Source organism: Salarias fasciatus, chromosome 11 (genome assembly GCF_902148845.1).
Source record: "Salarias fasciatus chromosome 11, fSalaFa1.1, whole genome shotgun sequence".
Classification (NCBI taxonomy): Eukaryota; Metazoa; Chordata; class Actinopteri; order Blenniiformes; family Blenniidae; genus Salarias; species Salarias fasciatus.
The window spans coordinates 16,383,160-16,405,251 of record NC_043755.1 but is presented as its reverse complement, the minus strand read 5'-3'; the positions used below and the strand labels follow the sequence as shown (position 1 = coordinate 16,405,251).

The 22,092-nt window shown below is 40.8% G+C and overlaps 1 protein-coding gene across 1 annotated transcript; it reads right to left on the bottom strand.

Annotated features, from left to right (window-relative positions):
* Positions 1-3,466: 3,466 nt before the first annotated feature.
* On the bottom strand, positions 3,467-22,092 carry LOC115396853 (doublecortin domain-containing protein 2-like). The gene is made up of 9 exons (XM_030102920.1): positions 21,793-22,092; positions 20,931-20,985; positions 17,406-17,482; positions 16,616-16,750; positions 15,720-15,869; positions 15,086-15,140; positions 14,448-14,631; positions 4,303-4,373; positions 3,467-4,172 (listed from the first exon to the last, which is right to left on the bottom strand). Exons 1-9 carry the CDS (start codon positions 22,077-22,079, stop codon positions 3,492-3,494), a joined length of 1,695 nt encoding a protein of 564 aa, XP_029958780.1. The 5' UTR covers positions 22,080-22,092; the 3' UTR covers positions 3,467-3,491.

The window sequence follows — 22,092 nt, the reverse complement described above, 5'->3', positions numbered from 1 at the left end:
AAACAGTCATTATGGAAGTTTCAGATGAAGTTCCATCGAGCTGAACGCCTCCTACTGTACATGAGTGCTGCTGGTCATACAAACTACATCCCATGTTGACTCTATAACTGATTGAACTGGTATTCCACAGACCCTCATGCAAGTTGACCTTTTTATGTCATGGATCTTTGTTTTTTTTTACTTCGAAAAAAAAAATCTGTAATGTCATTTTAAGCAAGATTGGTCAGATACAACACAAAAATGTAGCTAGAGCTATGAAAAACAGATTTCTAATGAAGACGGCGTGCTCAAGAGACTCACTGTACTTCTGAGCTGCAAACCTACAGTACAGAAAGAAAACATCAAGCTGTCAAACAAGCTGCTGTGGAAAAAAAAAAAACCCTCCGGTGTGGTCAAAGCTTTACCAAGTGATCAATAAATGTCTTGATTTGTAATTCCATGATGTTTTATGCTGTGTCACAGTTTCACATCCATATCGGATATGATTTTATTCTCAAGCAGCATTAAGTGACTGATGTAACAGTGGATTCCCCCGGTAAATAAGATGTACACTGTATTAAAGGTGTGATTGGATGGAAGAGCAAATAGTATGTTAGTCTCGACATAAATATTATTATACATTGTCTATTTTTCAAAGAACACAATAAAACGGACAAACCTGCAGCTCAACAATTGTGTGCAAATGGTATTTGTTCCTGAAACTGCTGGAAGTGATTGCATTCACATTGGGTTAGTGTTCTCATATGAAGTCTGGAAGATTTATTCGTGTTTTATTCAGTTACTCTTGCAGTCTGGTTAATTACTCGATTCCTTAGCTCTTCCTTTTACATCCACTCATTATTACATTAAGGATCCACTGCACTTCTTTATACGAAATGTTTGGTATAAGTGGTAACTTCAGTAATGAACAGATCGAGTAAAATAAAGGGGCAAAAAGTCATATCAAGAGTCAGATTGTTTAAAGATGTAACATGTCAGTGTTCAATATTCAAAGCTTTCAAGAGGCGTCTTTTTGCCAATAATAGCTTTTAAAATACAAAATTCACTGTGAAACTAAAGATAAAAAACTAACAAAAACTAAAAAGCCCCCCCCCCCCCCCCCCCACACACACACACACACACACACACACACCACCACCACCACCATCACCCCCCGCGTCACTGCCACCCACACACACTTTGGGAACCACAGGGTTAATTGGTGTCTCTTACAGCCTGTAGGTGTGATTGTGTACCAGACGGGTGACCTTTACAGGTTGTATCCTGCCTGTCACCCAGTGTCATCTGCGATCGGCCGCAGCCCTCCACATGGATTAAGAAAGTATAGAAAATGAATCGGTTCAATTCAAATCTGTTGCTACTGTTGGGATATCGGCAACAGGAACATAAACTATGCACAGCCATTATTTTCTTTCAATATTTGCCCTCAATAAATATCCAGATTCTGCCCATTAAACAGCTCTTAAAATGTAAAAAAAACTGTTATGTGTTATTGTTCTACACACAGTGTTCTAACTGAAGAAGAACAGAGCGGGTTTATAATAAAGCCAGTTCAGAAGGTAAGAGGAAATTGATGGCGAGTCCAGAAATAGCATCGTCAGGATCATCACCTTAACCAGCCAGGGATTATGACTCACAAACACACGTCCGCCCCCGCTGCCTCTGTCTACTGTCTCTCTTTATCTTTTTTTTTTTTTTTTATACCCCTCTCCCTTTTCCTCACGCAGGTTTCACGTCTCTCCTGGGACGGTGACTCACCAACACAGTGACTGCATGGATCCCAAACTGAGCAGCTGCAGGGTCGAGGGGAGACGGGGGGAGACGGGGGAGACAGGGGGGCAAGGAGGCCGTCACGAACAGAATGAGATCATAGTTCACAGTCCTGCTTCCTGCCTGTAGGAGGCACTTCATATAGCGGCTCTGTGAAGCTTTAATTTAGGGTAAAAACAGTCAGGCAAGATGATGGATTGAATGTAAGAGCTTTTTCTTTATTGTGAAGACAGACCTTGTGGAATCTTTGGTTTTGGTGGAAGAAAGTCTGCTGGACACATCATGAGAAGTGTCTGATCACTTGTAATATGGTATTTAGATTATTTCCTTTATTTCAGATGGAGATTCTCACAGTAGATTGCATCACACTGCTGAAATTGCGAATCATTGCAACAGTGGTAGTTAGCACCTTCACCTCACTTTCCACTGAACTTTAGAAAGCACTTTACAAAAAGTGCAGCAGCCCTTGACAAACAAAAACTAATAAAACACACAAAAACTATTACTTTTGGCATATTCCAGGGAAAATATTCCTGATCCGAGTCTGGGTTTGTGGGGTTTTGTGAGGGGAGTTTGAATGGCTTTCCACCCTCAGCCCAAAAACAAGTTTGACCTGAGTTGGCGACTTTGATTTGTTCCTGGTTTTGTCTGTCCATGGATAGATGGACAGACCAGGCTGATGCTGCCAGACATAATTGCGCTCCTTTAAAATATGTTTGCATTTGATATCTTCAGACTTGCTACCTCAATACATTTTTCCTTTTCCCAGAGGGCTCGGTTTTTGACATTTTTACAGAGATTTAACCCCACAAAAACTGCACTAACTGGGGAACATGTGTATGGCCGTAGTTCTCGTTCTGTTCTTATAAACTATTCAGCAGTTAAGTGCTTAAAATTGCTTAAACTTCACATCAGTGCTAATAAATCTGGCAATGAGCGGAGTGAGCCCTCAGAGTATGTGTTACCCTGCAGGTCTTCTAATGTCAGTCCCAGTTGGTTCGTAAAGGTCATTTCCTGCATTAACTCCATGGAAGTAGTTAGCCCCTAGCAGTTAGAGAGATTAGCTCCCATGGCTGTGCAAAAGTCATTCCAGATATTTGAGATTGCTTAAACAGAACATACTGGAAGTCTTTTTTGACTATGTGGGAAAATATTAAAACTGAAAACAGCTTATGCACACAGTACAGTCAGTATTTTGTTTATTTTTTCCATTTTATTTCCTGGCCATGGGTATAAATACATTCATCCGACATGATACATACATGAATATAGGGTATTTTTAATTTAAAGACTTTAAAATTATATTCATAGTGTGACTTATCATTCAGAATTACATGAAGCTTGTTTTACTCACTTAAAAGCTCATCTGTATCATCTGCTTCGGCGAGTACAACAAACGCACAACACATACAAAACACGGTAAAACAAGCTACAAGCACAATCTCACCACTTAAAAAAAAAAATTAAATCAGTTCTGTAACTATAATTTCACATTAATCAGCATCATTCACTACCACAGAAGAATTTAACACACAATAAATGTATATTGCTGTAGCTTTGATTTATTCTTTTGTAAATATAATAGTGGTTTAATCAAAGTATACCCCAAAGTTTGAGAGTTCGCACATAACAGCCAGTTGATCAAAGATCTGGATTTTCCTTGTTTCTCAGCCACCAACTTTGACTTTCTGTCCTCGTCTTTTTTTTTTTTATCATTTCATCTACTTTGTGCTCTTGTCATCCACCTCTTCCTTCTCTCCATTGGCTGCAGCCTCTTTGGATGCGTCTGAATTATTTCCCTCCAAGTTCAGCTCGGCTTCACTTTCCACCTCATCCTCTGCACTGACCTCTCCGTTCACCGTGCTAACTTCGCTCGTTTCTTCTTTCGCTTTGCTCCCATTTTCTTCTTGGTGACCGCTGCTGCCGGTTTCATCGATAACTTTCTCTCTTGTCTCGTTATCAGGCTGACTTTTACCGGCTTCTTCAGTGTTTTCGCTCTCTTCCTGCTTCTCCCCCGTGTCTGCATCGTTAGCGTCGGCCTTGCCGTCGTTCTCTTCCTCGCTGCCGCCTTTATCTTTCTTGTCCTCTACAGATTTTTCTTGCACCTTTTCTCCCTCAGAAGATGTATGGCTCCCGTCCTCCTTCTCGTTACTGTCCTGGTCCTTATCACTGTTAGTGCTGCTGGACCCCTGCTCCTGACTCTTGTCTCCCTCCTTACTCTCTGCCGCGACCTCCTCCACCTTCCCCTCTGTTGCTGCTTCACCTTCTCCCTCATTTCCACCATTTGTCTGCGTCTCGTCGTTCTCCTCCTCTTTGGTGGCGTCTGCAGGGGGAGCTTCCTCTTTCCTCTCGGCCTTCTCGCCGCTCTCCTCGGCCGAGCTTGCACCATCCGCATCAAGTTTCTGTAATGCGGAAGAACCACAGAAACATTTTATAGCTATAAATATTTCAACAGTGAGCTTGTGATCAGCAGTGATATCTCAAATATAAAGCATGCCATTCTGCAATGACAGCAGGAGAGCATGTGCGTACCTCTTTAGCTGGCTCCTCTTGGCTGGTTTTGCCCACAGTGTTTCCATCGTCAGCCTTTGATTCCAGGTCATCTGAAAATACCGATTGTAAATATGTGAGGCCCATTTTTAAAAAAGAGTATGTTATAGGAGGAAAAAAAAACAAACCTGTTTCATCTTAATGTGTTATATTGCCTCTTTGGTGTACTTGTTGGGGCCAGTGTGAAGTAAATAATGAGTGTCCAAGTATCCTGGTGTAAATATGAGACGATTGTTCTATACTACAGTTAGATGCGGACTTGACTTGTCTGGGCCAAAACAGGAAAAAAAGGGTGGCGAAACAATACCACGGTCATGGAGATTTGGTTTAGAAGACTTTTTCACACTATTTATAATGCATTTTCACACTTTCTGAATAAAAGCCCCCCCCCCCCAATACACACTGCATGAAAAAGCAGACATTTTAAAGCATGTGTGTTCACTAAAAGTTTCACGTCAAAGCAAATTATTTCGTCTCAGAAGTCCATAAAATCCGCCCTATAAATAAGGAAGCTTTCTTTATCCTGCTTAAGACTTGTTGAAATTACACAGCTTTCATTCAGCACCTGCACCGTCAGACTCCACCAAGCACAGCGCAAGAGTGACACCTGGTGGCCGAGAGGGGAAGCCCACCACTATCACTCATGTAAACAACTTCCTCCAGACAATGGAAACCTGCCAGAGAGAGCCAGTAAATATTTTACAAGCTCATTTAATGATCTAAATGTCACTTTGGATCACTATCATCTCCATCATCATTTTTTATTATCAAGGCTGCAGTAATTAGCACAATCATCACCACAGGCGATACGAAGCAAGCATACCCATTAGTCCTAGGTAATGCTACACATCAACATGCACAAACATGATTTGTTCCAGGGACTCTCTCTGGTCCACACTCCCTCTGAAAAGTTTGGTCTGCACTCGCACAGTGGTAATTATTTAATGCTCCAAGACTGGTGGCAAGGAAGCGCCGAGTCCTGACATAAGTTTGACGCCTGGCGTCGTTTATAGAGAAGCCACGGCTCAGTCGATCGAGCTTCCAACCCTGAGACAAGTGGTTCAAACCCCCATATGCTGAAAATGTCACTGGGCAAGACGTTGAACCTCGAGTCGCCGGCGATGGCGCGTGATCGCCCTGCGTGGCAGCTGTCAGCCGGGCGTTAATGATGTGTGCGGAAGGGTGAATGTGACTGATCAGCTAAAAGCTGAAGTGGTAAAAAATTTTTTGCATACAAATGAAGTCCATTCACCATTTAAACATCTGCATCACTGAACTCTGGGCCCCAGTGTTTAAATGAAGATGTCTCGGTGAGACTCAATGCCACCGATTTTCTGTTTGAAGCAATCAGCTCAGTGGAGCCGGTTTGTCGGAGTGCAAAATGAATATGAAGCTTTTCAGTTTGCATGTGAGCATGTGCATCAAAGACCTTGGAGTAATTAACCCTAAACATCATAAGAGGAATACAACTATACGCTCTGATAAACAACATAATTACACACTTGTTTTGAAACACTGGATGAGACTGAAAATTCCAATCAGAAATATGCAGCAAACGAGCGGAAGAAAAAAAAGGAAAAAAAAAAAAAAACAGCACAGTGTAATTAATGCCTTTAATATTAGTTTCCCTTTCTACACATCCCAGTTAAAGAAGAAAAATGACTCGGGAAGAGATTAGAAGAGTTTATGGAGACATTTAATGCATTTCAAATGCAAAACTGATTGAAGTTTGGCCATGGTGGGAGATGAAACGCTATGGTAATAATATCGGACCTCTTTAAGAATATTTTATGGAAATCACCCGCATTCATTAACAGCGAGGGCCAAACGATGGAGTGTAAGCAGTAAGCAGTGGATGAGCTGCTATGACTCTAAACATCTTAACGTGATTTGCGGATGAGGCACAGGCTCATGAAAATGCTAAATCAAATTAAATACAATATTTAGAACCTCTCCTTCTTACTCTTCATTAAATCCAGTAGATTTGGGTTCTGGCATTGCAGATGGTTGGACAGCTTTGTGTGTGTGTGTGTAGTCGAGTGAGTGTAAAATGTCTGACTGAAATTCTCTTTCATGATCAGGCAAATGCGCGCACACAGACGCACACAAACCGCTCCGCACACCAAGATTTCCAAGGTAACACTGCATCTCATCCATCAGTTTGAGGTAAAACAAGGATGCAACTGTAAGTGGGTTTAATTACTCATATAAATGGGTCTCGCTGCCATTGTCTTGGAGGGTGAAGTTATAAATGACTGTTTTTCTAAGAAGGTGTAATGAAAAAACAACTGAAGATGAAGCGATAGTCTGCATAAATGATTCATAGTCCTTAACAAGAAAATCTCATCTTTATCGTACACACACACACACACTATATGTGTGGATTTTTTTGATACATATCAAGCCTATACTCATCCAAGTGTTTAACTCTAATCTTGACTCAATCCTTAAAGCAACTAATCTTCGCCACAAAACTACATATTAACTCCACACATGAATGTATACTTAATCTTTTTTTTTTCTTGTGGGGAACCCCATTATGTGTTTGTGCGAATAGATTTATATCCATCCAACCATTTGTCTTCAAGACTGCTTTGTCCAACTAAAGAGACGGCGTCAGACGACACTGACAAAAAATATCTGAATATACAAACAGACACCTGCAAACGGAATTTTCTATCACATTTCACCATAAAAACAACACTAACTGACGTGGGTCCCAACATTTTGAGCCTCATTATACCATTAACAAACCTCATTATAGCATAAACTCAGTTTTTTAGGCCCCACAAAGAGAGTTTCCTGACCACTGACAGAGAAACACACATTCAGTTTCCTGCCACTGTGTTGTTTTCTCTGATGAACCCACAGCCGACGGTTTGCCACCGAACCATTTCCACACATGTGGATCCTGACACTATGTAAAGAAAAAAAAAAACAGATGGATTTGATGCAATTGCAGCAATCTTTGCTTGTTTACAGAATTGGTAGCAATGAGTGTAACTTAGCGGGGAGTTGGGTAACGAACCCAAATGTGAACCAAGATTTCCTCTCTGAATGGAATAAAAGCGCTGCACTCTAATATCACATGTAAAAGCTTTCCCACTTCCCCAGGAAGCACGTTTGAGTTAAAATCGCACAGTGCCATCAAGCCTTTAACTCCACGGGACATCCGTTTCCAGCCAGGTGGAGAATACAGTTTTCAGTAAAAATGGGACCACAAAGAGGGTCAGTCAGGATGCACCGACGCCTTTGTGAAGTCACCCCACTGCTTTCTTTTTGTTAAATCTCACAGATTACAAACTAGTTTGTTGTGCATGTAAGATTTCCAGGATCAGAACATGTTGTCAATGCGGGGACATTGAATATTTGCAAATTTCCACCTTGGAAAGAGCATTGAAAAGCTTAAAACACATTCTAGTTCAGGGGCCGCGTGCAGTTGGCCGGACTGGTAAAATTGTACCATCATAACCTTTGAATTTAAAATTTGAAGTTTTTCCTTGATGTGCTGCAGAATATATGGTGAAAATGTTGATATTTTCACAAAAAAAACAGTTACTAAGGATTGGGATCATTTAGTTTGGGATTCCACATTGAAACGGATCGCTTCGCCCCGTGCGTTACGGTTTCCTCAAAAGGAACCGTCGACATGGCGTCTACAAGCCAATTCTACTCTCAGCAGATTAGCTGTACACTGTTAAATTAACACTCAGAGCTTGAAATACTACTTAATGTAAATAAATTACTTTACATAACACTCCTTGAGTATCGCCCTGCAGTATGGTAAATTGCTTATTTACAGCCAGTTGATTTAATCCACTCAGCACATGCCTGAGTTATAGTCGGGTGTAAAACAACCTGGGCAGTAACTCCGAATGGTAATTATGAAATGTTGCCACTCAGCAAGTGTGCTCCAGTCACTGACCAAGGTCCTGTTAAAGGCTTTAATGACTGTATGGCCTGCTACCACGTGACGGGCCCCAGCTCCCGTTTAGTTTATGGTGATGGAGGGGAAAAAAATTAAAACGATGCTTTGTATAAAATCTGAAAATGCGATGACTCGACACTTGTTTGCCGACGCTTACACACATACTTTTATGTAAATCATGGCTTTTCAAGGCAGAGCAGCATGAATAGCTAGTGGTGCTGGTTATGCTCAGTCCCATAAATATAGAGCAGAAATGCACAACCGCACTTAATACAGCTGCAAGGGAAGATTTACGGTGACCTCTAGTGGATGTCCTAATTATTGTGAAAGCATTGTAGAGTTACGGTGCGTTCCAGTTGTCTCGGAATTCCGAGATGTCTTCGGAGATGCAAGGCGGAATCAAAAAAAGACAGTTCAGTTTCAACCTGGCAGAGAGCAGTGTTACATTTTAGCGGTTTTTTTTTTTTCTGTTCGATAGACAATTTTTTTTTTTGTCATGCATAAAGAGTCTGATCATAAAGTGATGAAATCTCTTATTTATGCTCAGAAAGAGGAACCGCAAGATCAGATTCATTATATGAGCTCATATAGTTTTATGACTGTGACTAACAGAAACACAAGCAGGTTTTCCAGAGGATGAAATTTATCGAGTTTTAGGGTCGGAACAGCATGATCATACTACAAACATCACAATAATAACCCCCTGGATTTTTCTACAACGCGCCTGAATCAATAATGCAACATTCTGACCGTGGCTTGTTTTTTTTTTTTTCCTATTGTGCAGAAAATTCCTCATATCTACTGCAGTCCTGTTTAGATAGATTTGACATTAAATCAAGGAGGAGCTCTGCTTAACAATGTTTCAGCCAGACAGGTGGAGTAATATTTATAAAGGTCACGGCTTTTGTTAAATTTTTAAATAATTCAGGGAACTTGTTCTCTCTCTCACTTCGCTCGCTGTTAGCTGAAGTCTTACCATCTGGTATCTTCATAATGAGGGTTTTGATATGAATGACTTTGGTCTGATTGCTGTAATAAGAACAGTGAAAAACAGAAATGACACGGGACTTTATAGGGAAGTTGTATATGAAAATCTGAACTGGTAATGAGGTTTAAAATAACGAGAGCATGGAGTTTGGAGACGAGAGGTTTTTTAATCAAAAATACTTTTTTTCTAATGTGTCTGAATATAACATTGTGGCCTCTATATGCTCTCTAGAATGAGGGATAAAATGCATATTTTACTGTGACCGACAGCAATGCAAACCGGTTTAATTTGGCAACTCTAGTCATTTTAAACCCAGCTTCCACCGATGATGTAAATATTTTCTGTAAAATGTCCCTTTTTTTGCTGTCGCCATCGAGGGTTTGTGCGTCAAAGCTGCTATAGTATCTCACACTGATACAAACCCTGCAAATGTTCTTATCACAAGGGTTCAGATGTGTGTCTATCGTGGAAAAAAAAAAAAAAAAAAAAAAAAAAAAACTAACGTGCAAAACAGACTAGATTAGACAAGACAGACATGACAAAAAAACGTGTCATTGAAAGTGTCACACGTTAGCCTAACCCTATACTCCATGTGTCACATCCAGCACTGTTGTATGTCACAGCTGAAACACTTGTTAGCAGATTAATGTGGCAGATTAGTAGAGCTACCCTGCTCTTTAATCCAGTAATCCTGCATCAAAGGGTAATGAAGAACCTTTCCCGTGCTGAAGCGGAAAAAAAAAAAAAAAGGGGGGGGGGAGATGAAAGAAATTGAAGAATGCAAGAAGGATAGACAAGGATGGCTGCGGTGCCTGAAATGTGCTATATGTGTGCAGGAGCACGTAAAACATGCAGCGCGAGCCGTACTTTACAGAAACTTTGCAAACAGGAAAAAAAAAAAAAAGAATCTTCCTTTAAGTGTTGCCATCTCTCTCATCCCTCGCCGCTTAGCTTTTTTTTTTGACACACATCCTCTTTGTGTACATGTCTCCTGCCTCGCATCGCTGTTTTGAACCCTATTTCTCTCTGACAGGCATTATGGATACATATGCTAAAAACGCTAATTCCCAAAGGCAAAATCACATTTTATGTCACGGGGAGGCAGAAGGTTGAGCTGGCTGGATGGCTCGTGCAAATAAATGCACGCGTGCGTATAGACACACACACATATACACACAAATGTGGTGATCTTTATTTCCCTCACATTCAACTTGCAAATAATACAAAGAATGTTTTCATTTTCCCTTTATTTTTTTTTCCCCTCCACAGACTTTGAATCAAACACCCTTCAAGGAAAATTGTGGGAGTGAAAATAATGTGCATCCTTCATGTAACATAAATTGAACTGGCTCCTTCTGCATTCAGAGATGGAGCCTTGTGCGAGAAAAGAAGGCAGCGGGGCTATTCAGACCGCGGAGGATTTGTGCAGAGTGGATGCCCTTGAGGTTTCAATGCAGGCACTGACGGCGTTACCTGGGTTCTCGGGAGCTCGCCAAATGTTAAACAAAAGCACGATGATCCATATTCCAGCACAGGGAGGAGACAATGGAGTTTAATACCGTGCCGTAGGTGTGAGGGACTGGTCTCTATTAACTGCCCATCGGTTCACTTACAATCACATTGGCAATTCAAACTGTGTTCATATTTTTAATGGATTTTCATACTGCGGCTTTTAGGGAATCTGTAGTTTCCAAAAGTGCACAAAGAACTAGTCAAACTCAGAGCACTAATATTATGCAGCTTATATAGCATGCAGCAGTTTCTTCTATGCTTTTTTAATAACTGCTCCTTTTTTTTTTTTTTTGGAAAAATCAGCTTCTAATGCTAAAACTTACAAAAAGTACTTCAACATGTATGACTTACTCAAAAAGAACTGCAGAAGTACTTAAAGGATCAGAATAAATATAACTTGTGGCTCACCACCTCTGGTTTTAATTAGCATTCTCCCTTATTACCGTCTGCAGGAGGCACGAACAAAGCATGTGAAAAGTTCAGATAATCAAGTCGACACCCTTCTCTCTATCTTTGACTGAAAGGTTTGCGCAAGAGGAAATGCAGTCCTTCCTTCTTGAAGTACAAGACTCTTTTGTTGATTTCCAGAGTAGCAATTTGGCCCCAGCGAGGGGCGCAGGCAAGTAAAAATCTGCTTTGATGACTCTAAATGGAGAGATTATCCAAATGAAAGGCAATCATCCAAACCCCACCCATCCCTGTACCCTTCAACATCTCTCCGCGCCTTTTTCTCTCCCCACTGAGCACTCGCGCTTCATCATCTCAGGCTATTCATCATATTCACTATTTGATTCCACCTGTACTCTATTTTTTTCCCCACTTCTCCTTCCTCTTAATGTTTCCTCTCCCTCCATCATCTTGACCTTTTGTTCCCACTTCTTTAGCCTTCTCTTTTATCTTGCCGTCTCTTTACATCCCATCTCCACTCACCTGACCAAACACACTCTTGCCTCTTTTACTCTCCCTCCTTTTACTTCCCCTCTCCTCGTCTCCCTCATGGGAGCCATTAACAGAATCGGTCACAAAGGTGCTTTAACAAAGAGAACCGTGATAAACATCCTATTCCTATTTTGAGGTTAGCAACACTTGCTAATTGCCTCAATACAAATGGAAGATGTTTTTGAAAACAAAAGCCAACACTGGTGAAATTGGACCAATAATGCACCCAAAAGCGGTTCTATAAAGGAGGGCTATGTCGGGTGAGGCGTGAGACAGGCAATACGCCATGTTGGTTCAGTCTTTTAAGCCAGATGTCTTTGTTACAGCAAGTTCAGATTCATTCTATGACCTTTGCTGCATGACTTGTCCCACCTCCATCCCCTTGTCTTTGCTGTCACTCACCGCTGTGTTCACTCTAATGAAGCAGAAAAGTTCCAAGCTTTACAATACACCAGACAGAAACTGCTGGAGTTATCCTCAGTCTGGCTCCCAGCAGCTGATAGACAGTGAATAATGGGGACCGGCGTACCGGCACACAACCACACACACACACTTCCAAAATAACCTCACTGTCACAACAGAGTCTGCACAGAACAGAGGGGGAATCTCAAGTTACAGGGTCACCGTCTCATTTTTGTCTCTCTTTCCCCATCATCTGCCAGCTTATCTCAATTTCTCAATATCGCCACGCACATCGTGATCCCTAAACCTGTTTTTGATGACATGACACCTTCATAATAATCTTTTGCTTTTGTTCCAGTGTTCCAGCACGCCGGCGAACTGAAGTGTGGGTTTCACGCTGTGCTCTTTTCCACAGTCTCTGCCAGTCAGCTAACTTTTTGGCCGAGTTCCTCTTGGCACCATGCGTGAGATATGTTTACCTCAAATCCAGCCCAGGGCAAGATTTCCCACAGGGAAGATAACACTAAAAACAACCCTGTGCTGTTGTGAATCATCATAAAAAAGGTGATGCAAACACTTCAGTGATACAGACAAGCTAAATATTACAGCTGCTCCAAGCTTGGCTGCTCTTAAAATGCCAGTAAAACACAATTTAATTGTTTTGAAAAGGCCAGTGGTACTCACCGACTGCTTCTGCTTTGCTCTTGGCGACTTAAATGGACTTGTATCATTTCAGTGGATTTTTACGGGTTGAAACAATGAGGGGGGAAAAAAATAGTGTGTTTGGAGAAGCCTCAACTGGCAGCATTCTACATGAAGAGAATTCAGCACCATGGACAGAGACGGGCTAAAGCACATACATCATATCTCTGCAAACATGAACACACACTGTATGTAGGTCAAACAATGAAAAGTGCATGTGAACGTGAAATTCTCTCAAGGCCATTCAAAGCATTCATGCCCCGTTGCTTGATCTTGTTTTCAATACTGTCTGTTAATTTAATTTCCGCTCAATGTCATTCAAGGAAACCAATAACGCAACTTTTTTTTTTTTTTTTTTTTCCTTTCTATGCCTGCAAAAATGAGAGGACACACAATCTTGATGCGGAGGATTTTGAGAATGGCATTAACAGAATCCAGCAGACAAACAGGCGCGTACACACGCCTCAATCCTTTCTTTTGATGCGAAATGCCAGCTCCCCTGAACCACAGATACAAATTCTCCATGCTCCTCTTTAGGCTGCTGTTGTCAACGGTTCCGCCAGAGGACCAAACGGGCAACATCTATCAGGAGCTGCGAGATGACGTAATGCGGTTTGCACCACAGGGGGAAGGTATTATAAGGTCAGCAGCAGTCTGCACGCCGTCCGCATCCTTTTCACTGTAGCTAATATACCAATATATCTCTACATGACCTAAAGCTGCTGTCAGCGTTCAAAGTTTTAAAGTTAAAATGAAAATTAGCATCTAAAAAAAAACTAAAGAATAAAGAAAAAGTTCCAAGAGGACAGGATAATGTACTGATCATAAGCCAAAAAGATGACGTAATGTGTTTCTTCTAATAACTGGCAATGTCATCATGCTAGACCTACTTTCAATATTTCAAGCTTCATATTACAAAGAGCAACAGTGCCACTATGTGGGCATTTAGGCATGCAGCAGGTTACATAAGATTGCACAGACAATGCATTACATCATATGTCTGTAACTCATGATCTTTATGGTAAATAGGCTGCTGTCTGAGACACATCAGACAATGGGAATTAACAGAGTAGATTATTACTGATGTAACATGATAATTATTTATAAAAAGGTCATATTTTGGAAATGGGATCATTGTGGCTTTTGTTGATTGGAATTAAATTTGAAATATTGTAATTGTTTTGTGAGCATATAAACTATCTGGAGCCAAATTGTCACAAAAAACGCACAGCTGTTTGTGTTCCCAGTCACTTCTAATTTGGTTTTTAAATCAGTTAAAACTGGTACTACCTAAAGCAGGGCCGGCTCTAGGCATAGGCGAACTAGGCGGCCGCCTCGCTCGTCTCGGGCTCGCCTAGGGCGCCTCTGAAGCCCGGGCCGGCCCTGACCTAAAGTCCAGATACACCCCATAAAGCCAAAACTCCTTAACTTATTGTCAACATTAATTTCTCATTATGACATTCATGGCCTTTGGTGTAATAAATATAACTATAAAAAATATTGTATGAGATTAGATGTTTTTCAGCTATAAGCTACAATTATAAAGAAAACAAACCAGATAAGGTTGGAACTTGTCAACAACAATTGTTATTTCAAGATGTTATTATAGCTTTCAGGCCACCTTGAAATTAGCCATTGATGGGTGTGTTGCATTACCGTTGTCGGATGTGCCCTGAGTCAGGCTTTGTCCGCTCTTCCTCTTCCTGAAGGAGAGCAGTCTGGCCTGAGAGATCTCCCTCACGATGGAGGACAGGTGCTCCTTGTTGCTGCCATCCTGGCTCGGAGGAGAGGCCTTGGACTCTCCTTCTCCACTGTCAATGCTGCGAACTACAGGCTTCCCCTGCAGGAAACGGTGGTTGGATTCAGCGGGTGAAATTCAAGAGCAACAACAGATGTTTTATACATGCACTGTGGCAAAATGAAAGGAAAAGACAGATTATTAGAAAACATAATTCTGTTGAAAAGATACTTTTTGTTCAACTTTTCTGTATCTGTTTTTCTACAGTTGACCACTGCTGATCAGACATGCTGCCTGACAGTTTCACATTGCATTAAAAAGAAAGCATGGAAGATAGTTGAGGGATTACGGCATAAGTCCAAATGACACAGAATACATCCGAATTTATCAGACTTGAAGGCCTAAACTTGCAAACACCGTCTGTCACCACTTTGCACAAGAGGATTTTTCATTTGGCTTTTTTTTTTTCTTTGCAATTGGATTTTCTTATCTGCTATCAACTGTGGGATCATGAACCGGCTAAATAAATAATGCAAGAAGCACATGCAATTCTTACATTTCCACTTTGCTTTGAGAATCTGTAGATGGGCGGCAGAGAATAAGCTTTCATTCTGGAAATGAAACGGACAAATATGATTTTATTCATGACACGAAAACAGTGATATCTCAAAAGAAAAAAAAATCACATCACTATTAAGTTTTCATAAGATATAAACTAAACTAAAAAGTAAAAAAAAATGTACATTTGCATCATTGCATCAGGAAGTGAACTAAAAATTGATTCTGATGTAAAACTTCCTTCTGACACGGTAAACAAAAGTCATTAATTTCCTGTTTGTATTTACTTAGGGGCAACAATAAAATATTGACTTTCATTCAAGAAATATTGAAAATAATATATGGAGCCAGGAGATATACATAGTTCTCTGAGGATTCGAGGAGAATATTAATCCTGAAGGAGTAATTAGCTGTGACTGTGGAAGACGCAAACAGACTGAACGTCTCCAGCAACGGCCCCTGGTAGCCATAGTACTGCATTCTTAAATTTCCACAACTCTTCATTCATAAAGCGCTACATAGTGATGCTCATAATGTATGTAGGTATGTGCAAAGTGTTTGGATTGTGAGATTGACACAAAAAATAAAGAAGAAAATTGGAGATTTAATAGTGAATGCAGACACTGCCTCACCCTCTGACCCGCCGTGTTCCTCTCGGTTTGGTGAAGAGCAGATCGCTGTAAGGAAGCTTCTTAAACCTCTCTCTTCCCACTGCCACGTAAAGCTGGCCGCTCTCCAGCTGGTTCCCATCAGTCACCTGCTGGCCTTCATATGTATAGAGACTAAAGCAGCACACAGACATTGGAAAGAGACTTCAACACTGTTTTTTCATGCCAGTTTACTGAAAAAAAAACAAACATGAAATCATGATAAAAAGTAGAGTTTAAAACTGATATCTTCATAATGTATTGTAATCTAAATGAAATAAGGGCTGATTACAGTTTCAAAAAAGCAGTTTCAGAAGTTGTAGGCTTTATATTATGGTCTATCCCATCAAAAGCTGCTAAAAAGCAGTCCTACAGTCCCTAATGACAGATTTCCCAACAAGCCAAACGATGTGTAGAAGTTCATGGTTACAGTAAACTGATGAGTTTGAAACTCTCTCTGTATCTGAGTTTTAACATTTATATTTAACACTGTATGTGCAGACCGCTCTGGTGAAGCAGCTTCAATTGCTCTTAAGGAGGGATCAGTTTTATTACCATTAGCAGAAGTGGTGATGACAGAAGGACTTATTCCCTCCAGTAAAATGCAAGTAATGTTGCACAGCAAAGATGTGTCTCTAAAAACACATGTACAGTGTGTAAAACATGAGTAGTAAATGCTGTTTGAAGGGAGATTTTTAATAACTATGCAAATAAATGCATCAAGATGTTGGAAACCCGAATAGGATCACCTGCTATGCAACATATGGTGGAAGCCAGAAGCTGTGTGGATTGCAGGTAAGTAGAAACTGAAACTTATATCATAAATTGCGGAAGCAAACAACAGCCGTATGTTCAGATTTTTTTCTTTTTTAAAGTCGCACCTTCGCGCTCCGCCCAGGATTTTCAGTCCCATCTTCTCTGTGATCATTTCCAGTATCCTGTCGAACTGGCCCAGCATCCTCTGGTGGACGAGCAGCCTCACTGCAGGGTCCAAGATGTCCCCGTTTGCTACCACACTAAGTGAGGAAAGTGAAATCGGTGTCATTTATTTTACAGAAATCTGTAGCATTATCATTTACAACAAATATTTACAGAAGACTCAGGTTCTGTTCGTCCAGAATAATCAGACTCCATCCATGAAGAAATAACATGATACAACGTGGAATTTAGGTGACTTTGTGTGAAGTTATTTGTTTTTTAATCTTACTGTGTTCAAGATTTGATCACAGATCTCCTGTCCATCTGTGGTCCCTCAGGGCCCTGTCCTGCTTGTTTTACTTGTCCTCCTTCATTAACACACCTGAAGCTAAAGACTGCATCTTCAACAAGCTTGCAAGAAAGCCCAATAAGAAGCCCATCACAACAATAATGTGCTTTACAGCTGGGAGAGACTCAAAACATGCAGGAGGATGGCTGATCAGGACCACGGTTGGACACCAGTGATCTGCAGTATTCCGTAATTCTCCTGTCCTTATGTTTGATGTTACTTTCACCTAAGTTTTCTTCGAGTTTTGAGTTCTGGTTAACCATTTTGTTTCTAGATTCAAATCCCACAGCTGAAGTCGCCACTTACAGTCCTTGAGCATGACCTTTAACCCTGCTCAGATTGTATTCATGAAGAACAATTAGAGAATGTGTCAAATCATACACGACAGCTGAAATTCTGCTTACAATATTGTGCAGGGTTCTTTGATGGGTTTCAAGAATCGAGCAGACACAATGATTCTATTCTGTGGAAGTGGCTTGGCCTGGAAGAAGAAGAATGAAAAGAGTCAAAATCATCTAGAAACACAACATCTGTACATCTCACACCGGCGATGAAGCAGAAGAATGTCTTATTTCTATCACTGATGTAGGACCATGGGACGGCAGTGTACGCTAAAACCTTGTTACCAGACCAGTTTCGTTCATTTGGGATATTAGGGGAAGTTTGAGGCTCGAAATAACAGACCTGGACAAACTTCAGGGAGGTTTCCTTCAGGGATAATGATGAAATCTTAATCAGCATCGAAGACCCAGCTGGTTGATGCAACATTCAGGACAACTGAAGCTTTGAGGCACGAGCTCTCTGCAAAGAACATCTAGCTGGGTTTACTTTAATTCATTACTTTTTTTCTGTAATTTAGCCAAAAAGTCAAAAATATTGAATTCTGACCAATAACATAATTTTGGTCATTATGAATGTAATAAAGCCAATAATGTAACAAAACACAAATACTTTGTGCAACCACAAGTGAAAGAGTTTTGCATAATATGTATCAACAAGTAATGGAATATGATGATGACTATTATATCCACAATACCTATTTTTATGAGGCAGAATGCACAAAATCTATATTATTTCCAGGAAATGCAGCCCTGTTTATATATCAAACTTTTGGTTGCTGTTTTAATTATTCCTCTGCTACTTCAGTCATATAAAGACTTCTTGTCAAAATGTTATGTCAAATTTCTTAATATGCTATTGGCAGGTTATTGCATTATGGGTTTCATTACATTGAAAAAGTCAAAATTAGTACATTATAGGCAACATTATTACATGACTGATTAATACATGTATTTTCTTTAACAGCTTGATTGTTGACGTTTAACTTTCTGGTTGGCATCCCCATTTCTTGAACTTGTGGTTCGTGACGCTAACAGCTGTATAAATTCACCACATGGTGGATTTCAACAACTCCATGAGAGCCTGAGAAGTGTTGAGGTGAAAGCTGACGACTAACACGGTCATGTTTGAAGCCAAGAAGAAGCTCCACATAAGTCCTAATAATAGATAAAATACTTTTAGCTCCTTGCACTTAGCCTACAAGGTCATGCTTATGCAAAATTGTAATTTATGGAAAAGACTCAGAACAAAACATCAACTTAAACAAGGCGACATAATATTGCATATTACTTTTAAATTTGACACATTTGAAAAGTTCAATAAGGACAACTGTGCAAATTCACAGCCAAATGATTTCCTCTGAAATGCACAGATAAAGTATTATTCAATGCAAGTGACAGGATGTATCTGTTCAAATAAAAATATTTTATCTCTGTCTGACCTTTTCAAGTTCTGTTTTTAGTGAACTCAAAAGTAGCAAACAAAGACATCAAGCGCTTTTATGTCTGAAGCGAAGGACGAAAATCTTTCGCACACAGGAAGAGTTGATCTGTGATCCCTGTGACAGCTGAAGAATGACTTCCCTGTGATCCTCACAAAGAGGGAGCTCCGCAGGTCCCATAACACCCGCAGCCCACTGTGACTCGGAGGCTCAGATTTGGATCCTCCGAGATAACGAGATAACAGAGGAGATTTATTAAAAGTCTTACGGGGCCTGGCAGCGCAACCTGGCAACTGGAAATGAAGAAAGCTGAGATATTCAGAGATATGTTAGTCGTACGTAACAAACCCATATATTCTATGAAGATAAAGCCATTCCAAATACTGGGAGAGAGCCTACCAGCATTTAACAGTGTAAAATATCTGTGGCTGCACTTTTATCTCAACGTTTTACCTTCAAAGTGTACTTCAAGGAGAGGCACACATCACCCAGCTGGCAACTTCTTAAAGTAAAGAAAGACATGAACAACAGAAGATTTCATTTCTACCGAGTCTTTTGTTTGCCAGCCTGTGATCTTGCACTGTAGAGGTCAAAAGTCTCCTCAGCTTGTTTTAGTCTTAGCAGCAATCAAAGCGAGGGAAGTGCCTATTATCTTGCTTTTTACCTCGCATCTGCACAGCTCCATCTTTAGTCTGCATGTGCACATTGAAATCCAGTTAATGCATCGGTCTTCATTGACGATTTCACTCCTGATAAGGTCCCCAATCTCGACTAGTGACAGAAATCACTACGAGAACCAATTTTCATTATGAAACACTCCAACAGCTTTGTATCATTACGGTTTACTCAAACCAGATCTGAACAAAGTGGACTGTCTCAAGTATATCTAATCATACAGTAACAAATGAAAGCAATGCATTTCAAGGGGGGGATGCATGTAAAAGCAATTTAAAACCTGCAGGAAGGAACATAGGTGTAATGTAAACACTAAACTGTGGTCAAAATAATAGAAAATGTAGCATTTGCATGCAGGGTCTTTAAAACTTTGTTGATTTGTCCTGCGAGTCCCCCCAAATCAATAAGGTCAAAGATCCAACATGCTAACTACCTGCGTCAGCCTGGAGTTCTCATTAATTGAGCCAATCAGGAAGGTTAAGAGGGTTAAATGAGGGGGAGCGGGGTACTTGTATACTTAATTTTCTCACGAGGCAATCACAGAAGCAAAAACAGACTCTAAAGGTGAGCTGGGAGCTACGTTGGTGTTGTCAGTTCACTTCACCGACTCCTCCTTGCTCGTATGTGTCACCTGCATTTTCATTCTAATGTTAGCGTGGACTTGTGTTCATTCCTGCTGAGCTGAATGTGAAAAGAGAAACTCCAGATGAATGAAGGCGCGCTGTGCCGCTCCTGCTTTGGCTGAGACTTCACCGCAAGTGATTAAAGATGCATTGAAAGAAGGGATGATTATGATCCATAAATCAATAATGCATGGCCACTGATACAACAACAAAGTGATTCCTCGCTCAGAACAATGGAGGAGGAATGCTCAACATTACACCTTGCTTCAAGGGTCTTAATAAAATCTTTACAGCGTGGGTGTTCCCGGAGCCTCACGGATCGTCCATTTAGTGGCAGCTTCAAACGCTGACAACTTGGGTGACAACTTGAATTTCCACGGTCTACCATTTTCTTGAAAAACAAGTAAATGAGTTCGAAAGACCACTTATGTTCTGGATCTACTGACTCTCATGAGCACGTGACTGAGTGAGGAGAGCACATGAACCTCGTTTTCAAATAAGACAGGATTAGCTGTAAAAGTGCTTCTCACTGCACAACCGAACCCCATTAGGATGCACAAACAGCTTAATACTGCAGATCGTTGACAATCTTATCTAAACCAATCATCTTTTTCTTTTTGTTTTTCTAACAGGCGAGTGATCGATCAGAACTAAACTATATTTTGTTTGAACTGGCTGCTCACGCACACGGTTTGTTTTGTTGCAGTCAACAAGCCTCTCTAGAACAACCAAATCTTGTTAAACTAAAGCATTCATGAAGAACATCAATATGGCTTTCTCTGCTAACGCAGCTGCGTTATCGACTCTCCTCACAGGAGAACTTGCTTACTTCTGCAACACTTTTGTCTTACCTGCAGTGGAAGAGTCTGCAACATCCTCTTCTTTTTGGAGCCAATTTGCAGATAACTGAGAACAAAGAGACATGAGAGGTCAGTATCAGATGATCAGACAGTGGTGGGACTCTTCCAGAGTTTATATTTAAAGACATTTAAAAACAATGTTTTGATCAGGATGGGAAATTGTTGCTTTAAAGTAGGAAGTGACCAATATCCATGAACAGCATGGATGCTTGAAGTGTTCATCTCACAATTTGAAGCAATTAATGAATTGGTGAATCAACAGATGTGGTTTGTAGTAATTGCTGCACAATGAGAATATTGTGGGTTTGATTCCAGTTGTTTTCCCTTAGTCTTTCTTTCTCACTCAGTGTGTGTGTACCTGGATAGTGGCAGAAAAAGGATGAATACAGTCAAATAACTAGTTACAAACATATTCATAATGCTAAAAATGTACATATAGTTTGATAATTTACTCATGCATTCACATCTCAGAATGAAGCAAAAACAACTACGATGTGGCATTTATGCACATCCTTTTCAGTGGAGCTGCTTCCATGAAAAAAAAAGAGCCATTCATGGTTCCAGGTTATGTTCAACTGGTTCAGCCTGCAGTCTGTGAATAACTGGCTGCACAAATCCCATTAACTGCTGTATAAGTCTTCTTATTTTTAGGCCAGGGCAGAGCACACCTCTCTCCTGGTCCCGTTACTGATCTCATTTGGCTCTCATGCTGTGACTCAGCACTGCTGTCAAACTGTTGAGTCACAGAAACTTTAAGACTCGCTCGACTGTGAAACTCGCCCCGTGATGTTTCCACTGAGCTTTTTTTTCCCCACCCCACTAAAGCAACCACAGAATGTAAAGAGTATCTTACTCCAGCTTTTTGAACCGTTCCCTCCCGGCTGCCACGTACTGCTCGCCGCTCTGCAGGCTGTCCAGGCAGTCCACCTTGTGGCCCCCCCTCGGCGTGTAGATGTTCCTCACCGCTCCGAACGGCGGCTGGATCCCGGCGGTCACCTCTCTGAGCAGAGTCTCAAAATTACACACCCGCTTATGGTTGATCACCACCCGGCGAGCCTCGTAGTACGGATCGCCGTTTCGGTACATGAACACGTTCTTCACCACGGGCTGGGACAGAAAGTTTGGCTTGTCCGAGCTCATCTTCGTGCGTAAA

Coding starts and splice junctions, on each gene's coding strand:
- LOC115396853 (XM_030102920.1), bottom strand. CDS start 22,079: ATGAGCTCGGACAAGCCAAACTTTCTGTCCCAGCCCGTGGTGAAGAAC. Junction 17,483..20,930: donor TGCAGACTCTTCCACTGCAG/GTAAGACAAAAG, acceptor TTCTTCTTCCAG/GCCAAGCCACTTCCACAGAA. Junction 16,751..17,405: donor AAAGAACCCTGCACAATATT/GTAAGCAGAATT, acceptor TTCCTCACTTAG/TGTGGTAGCAAACGGGGACA.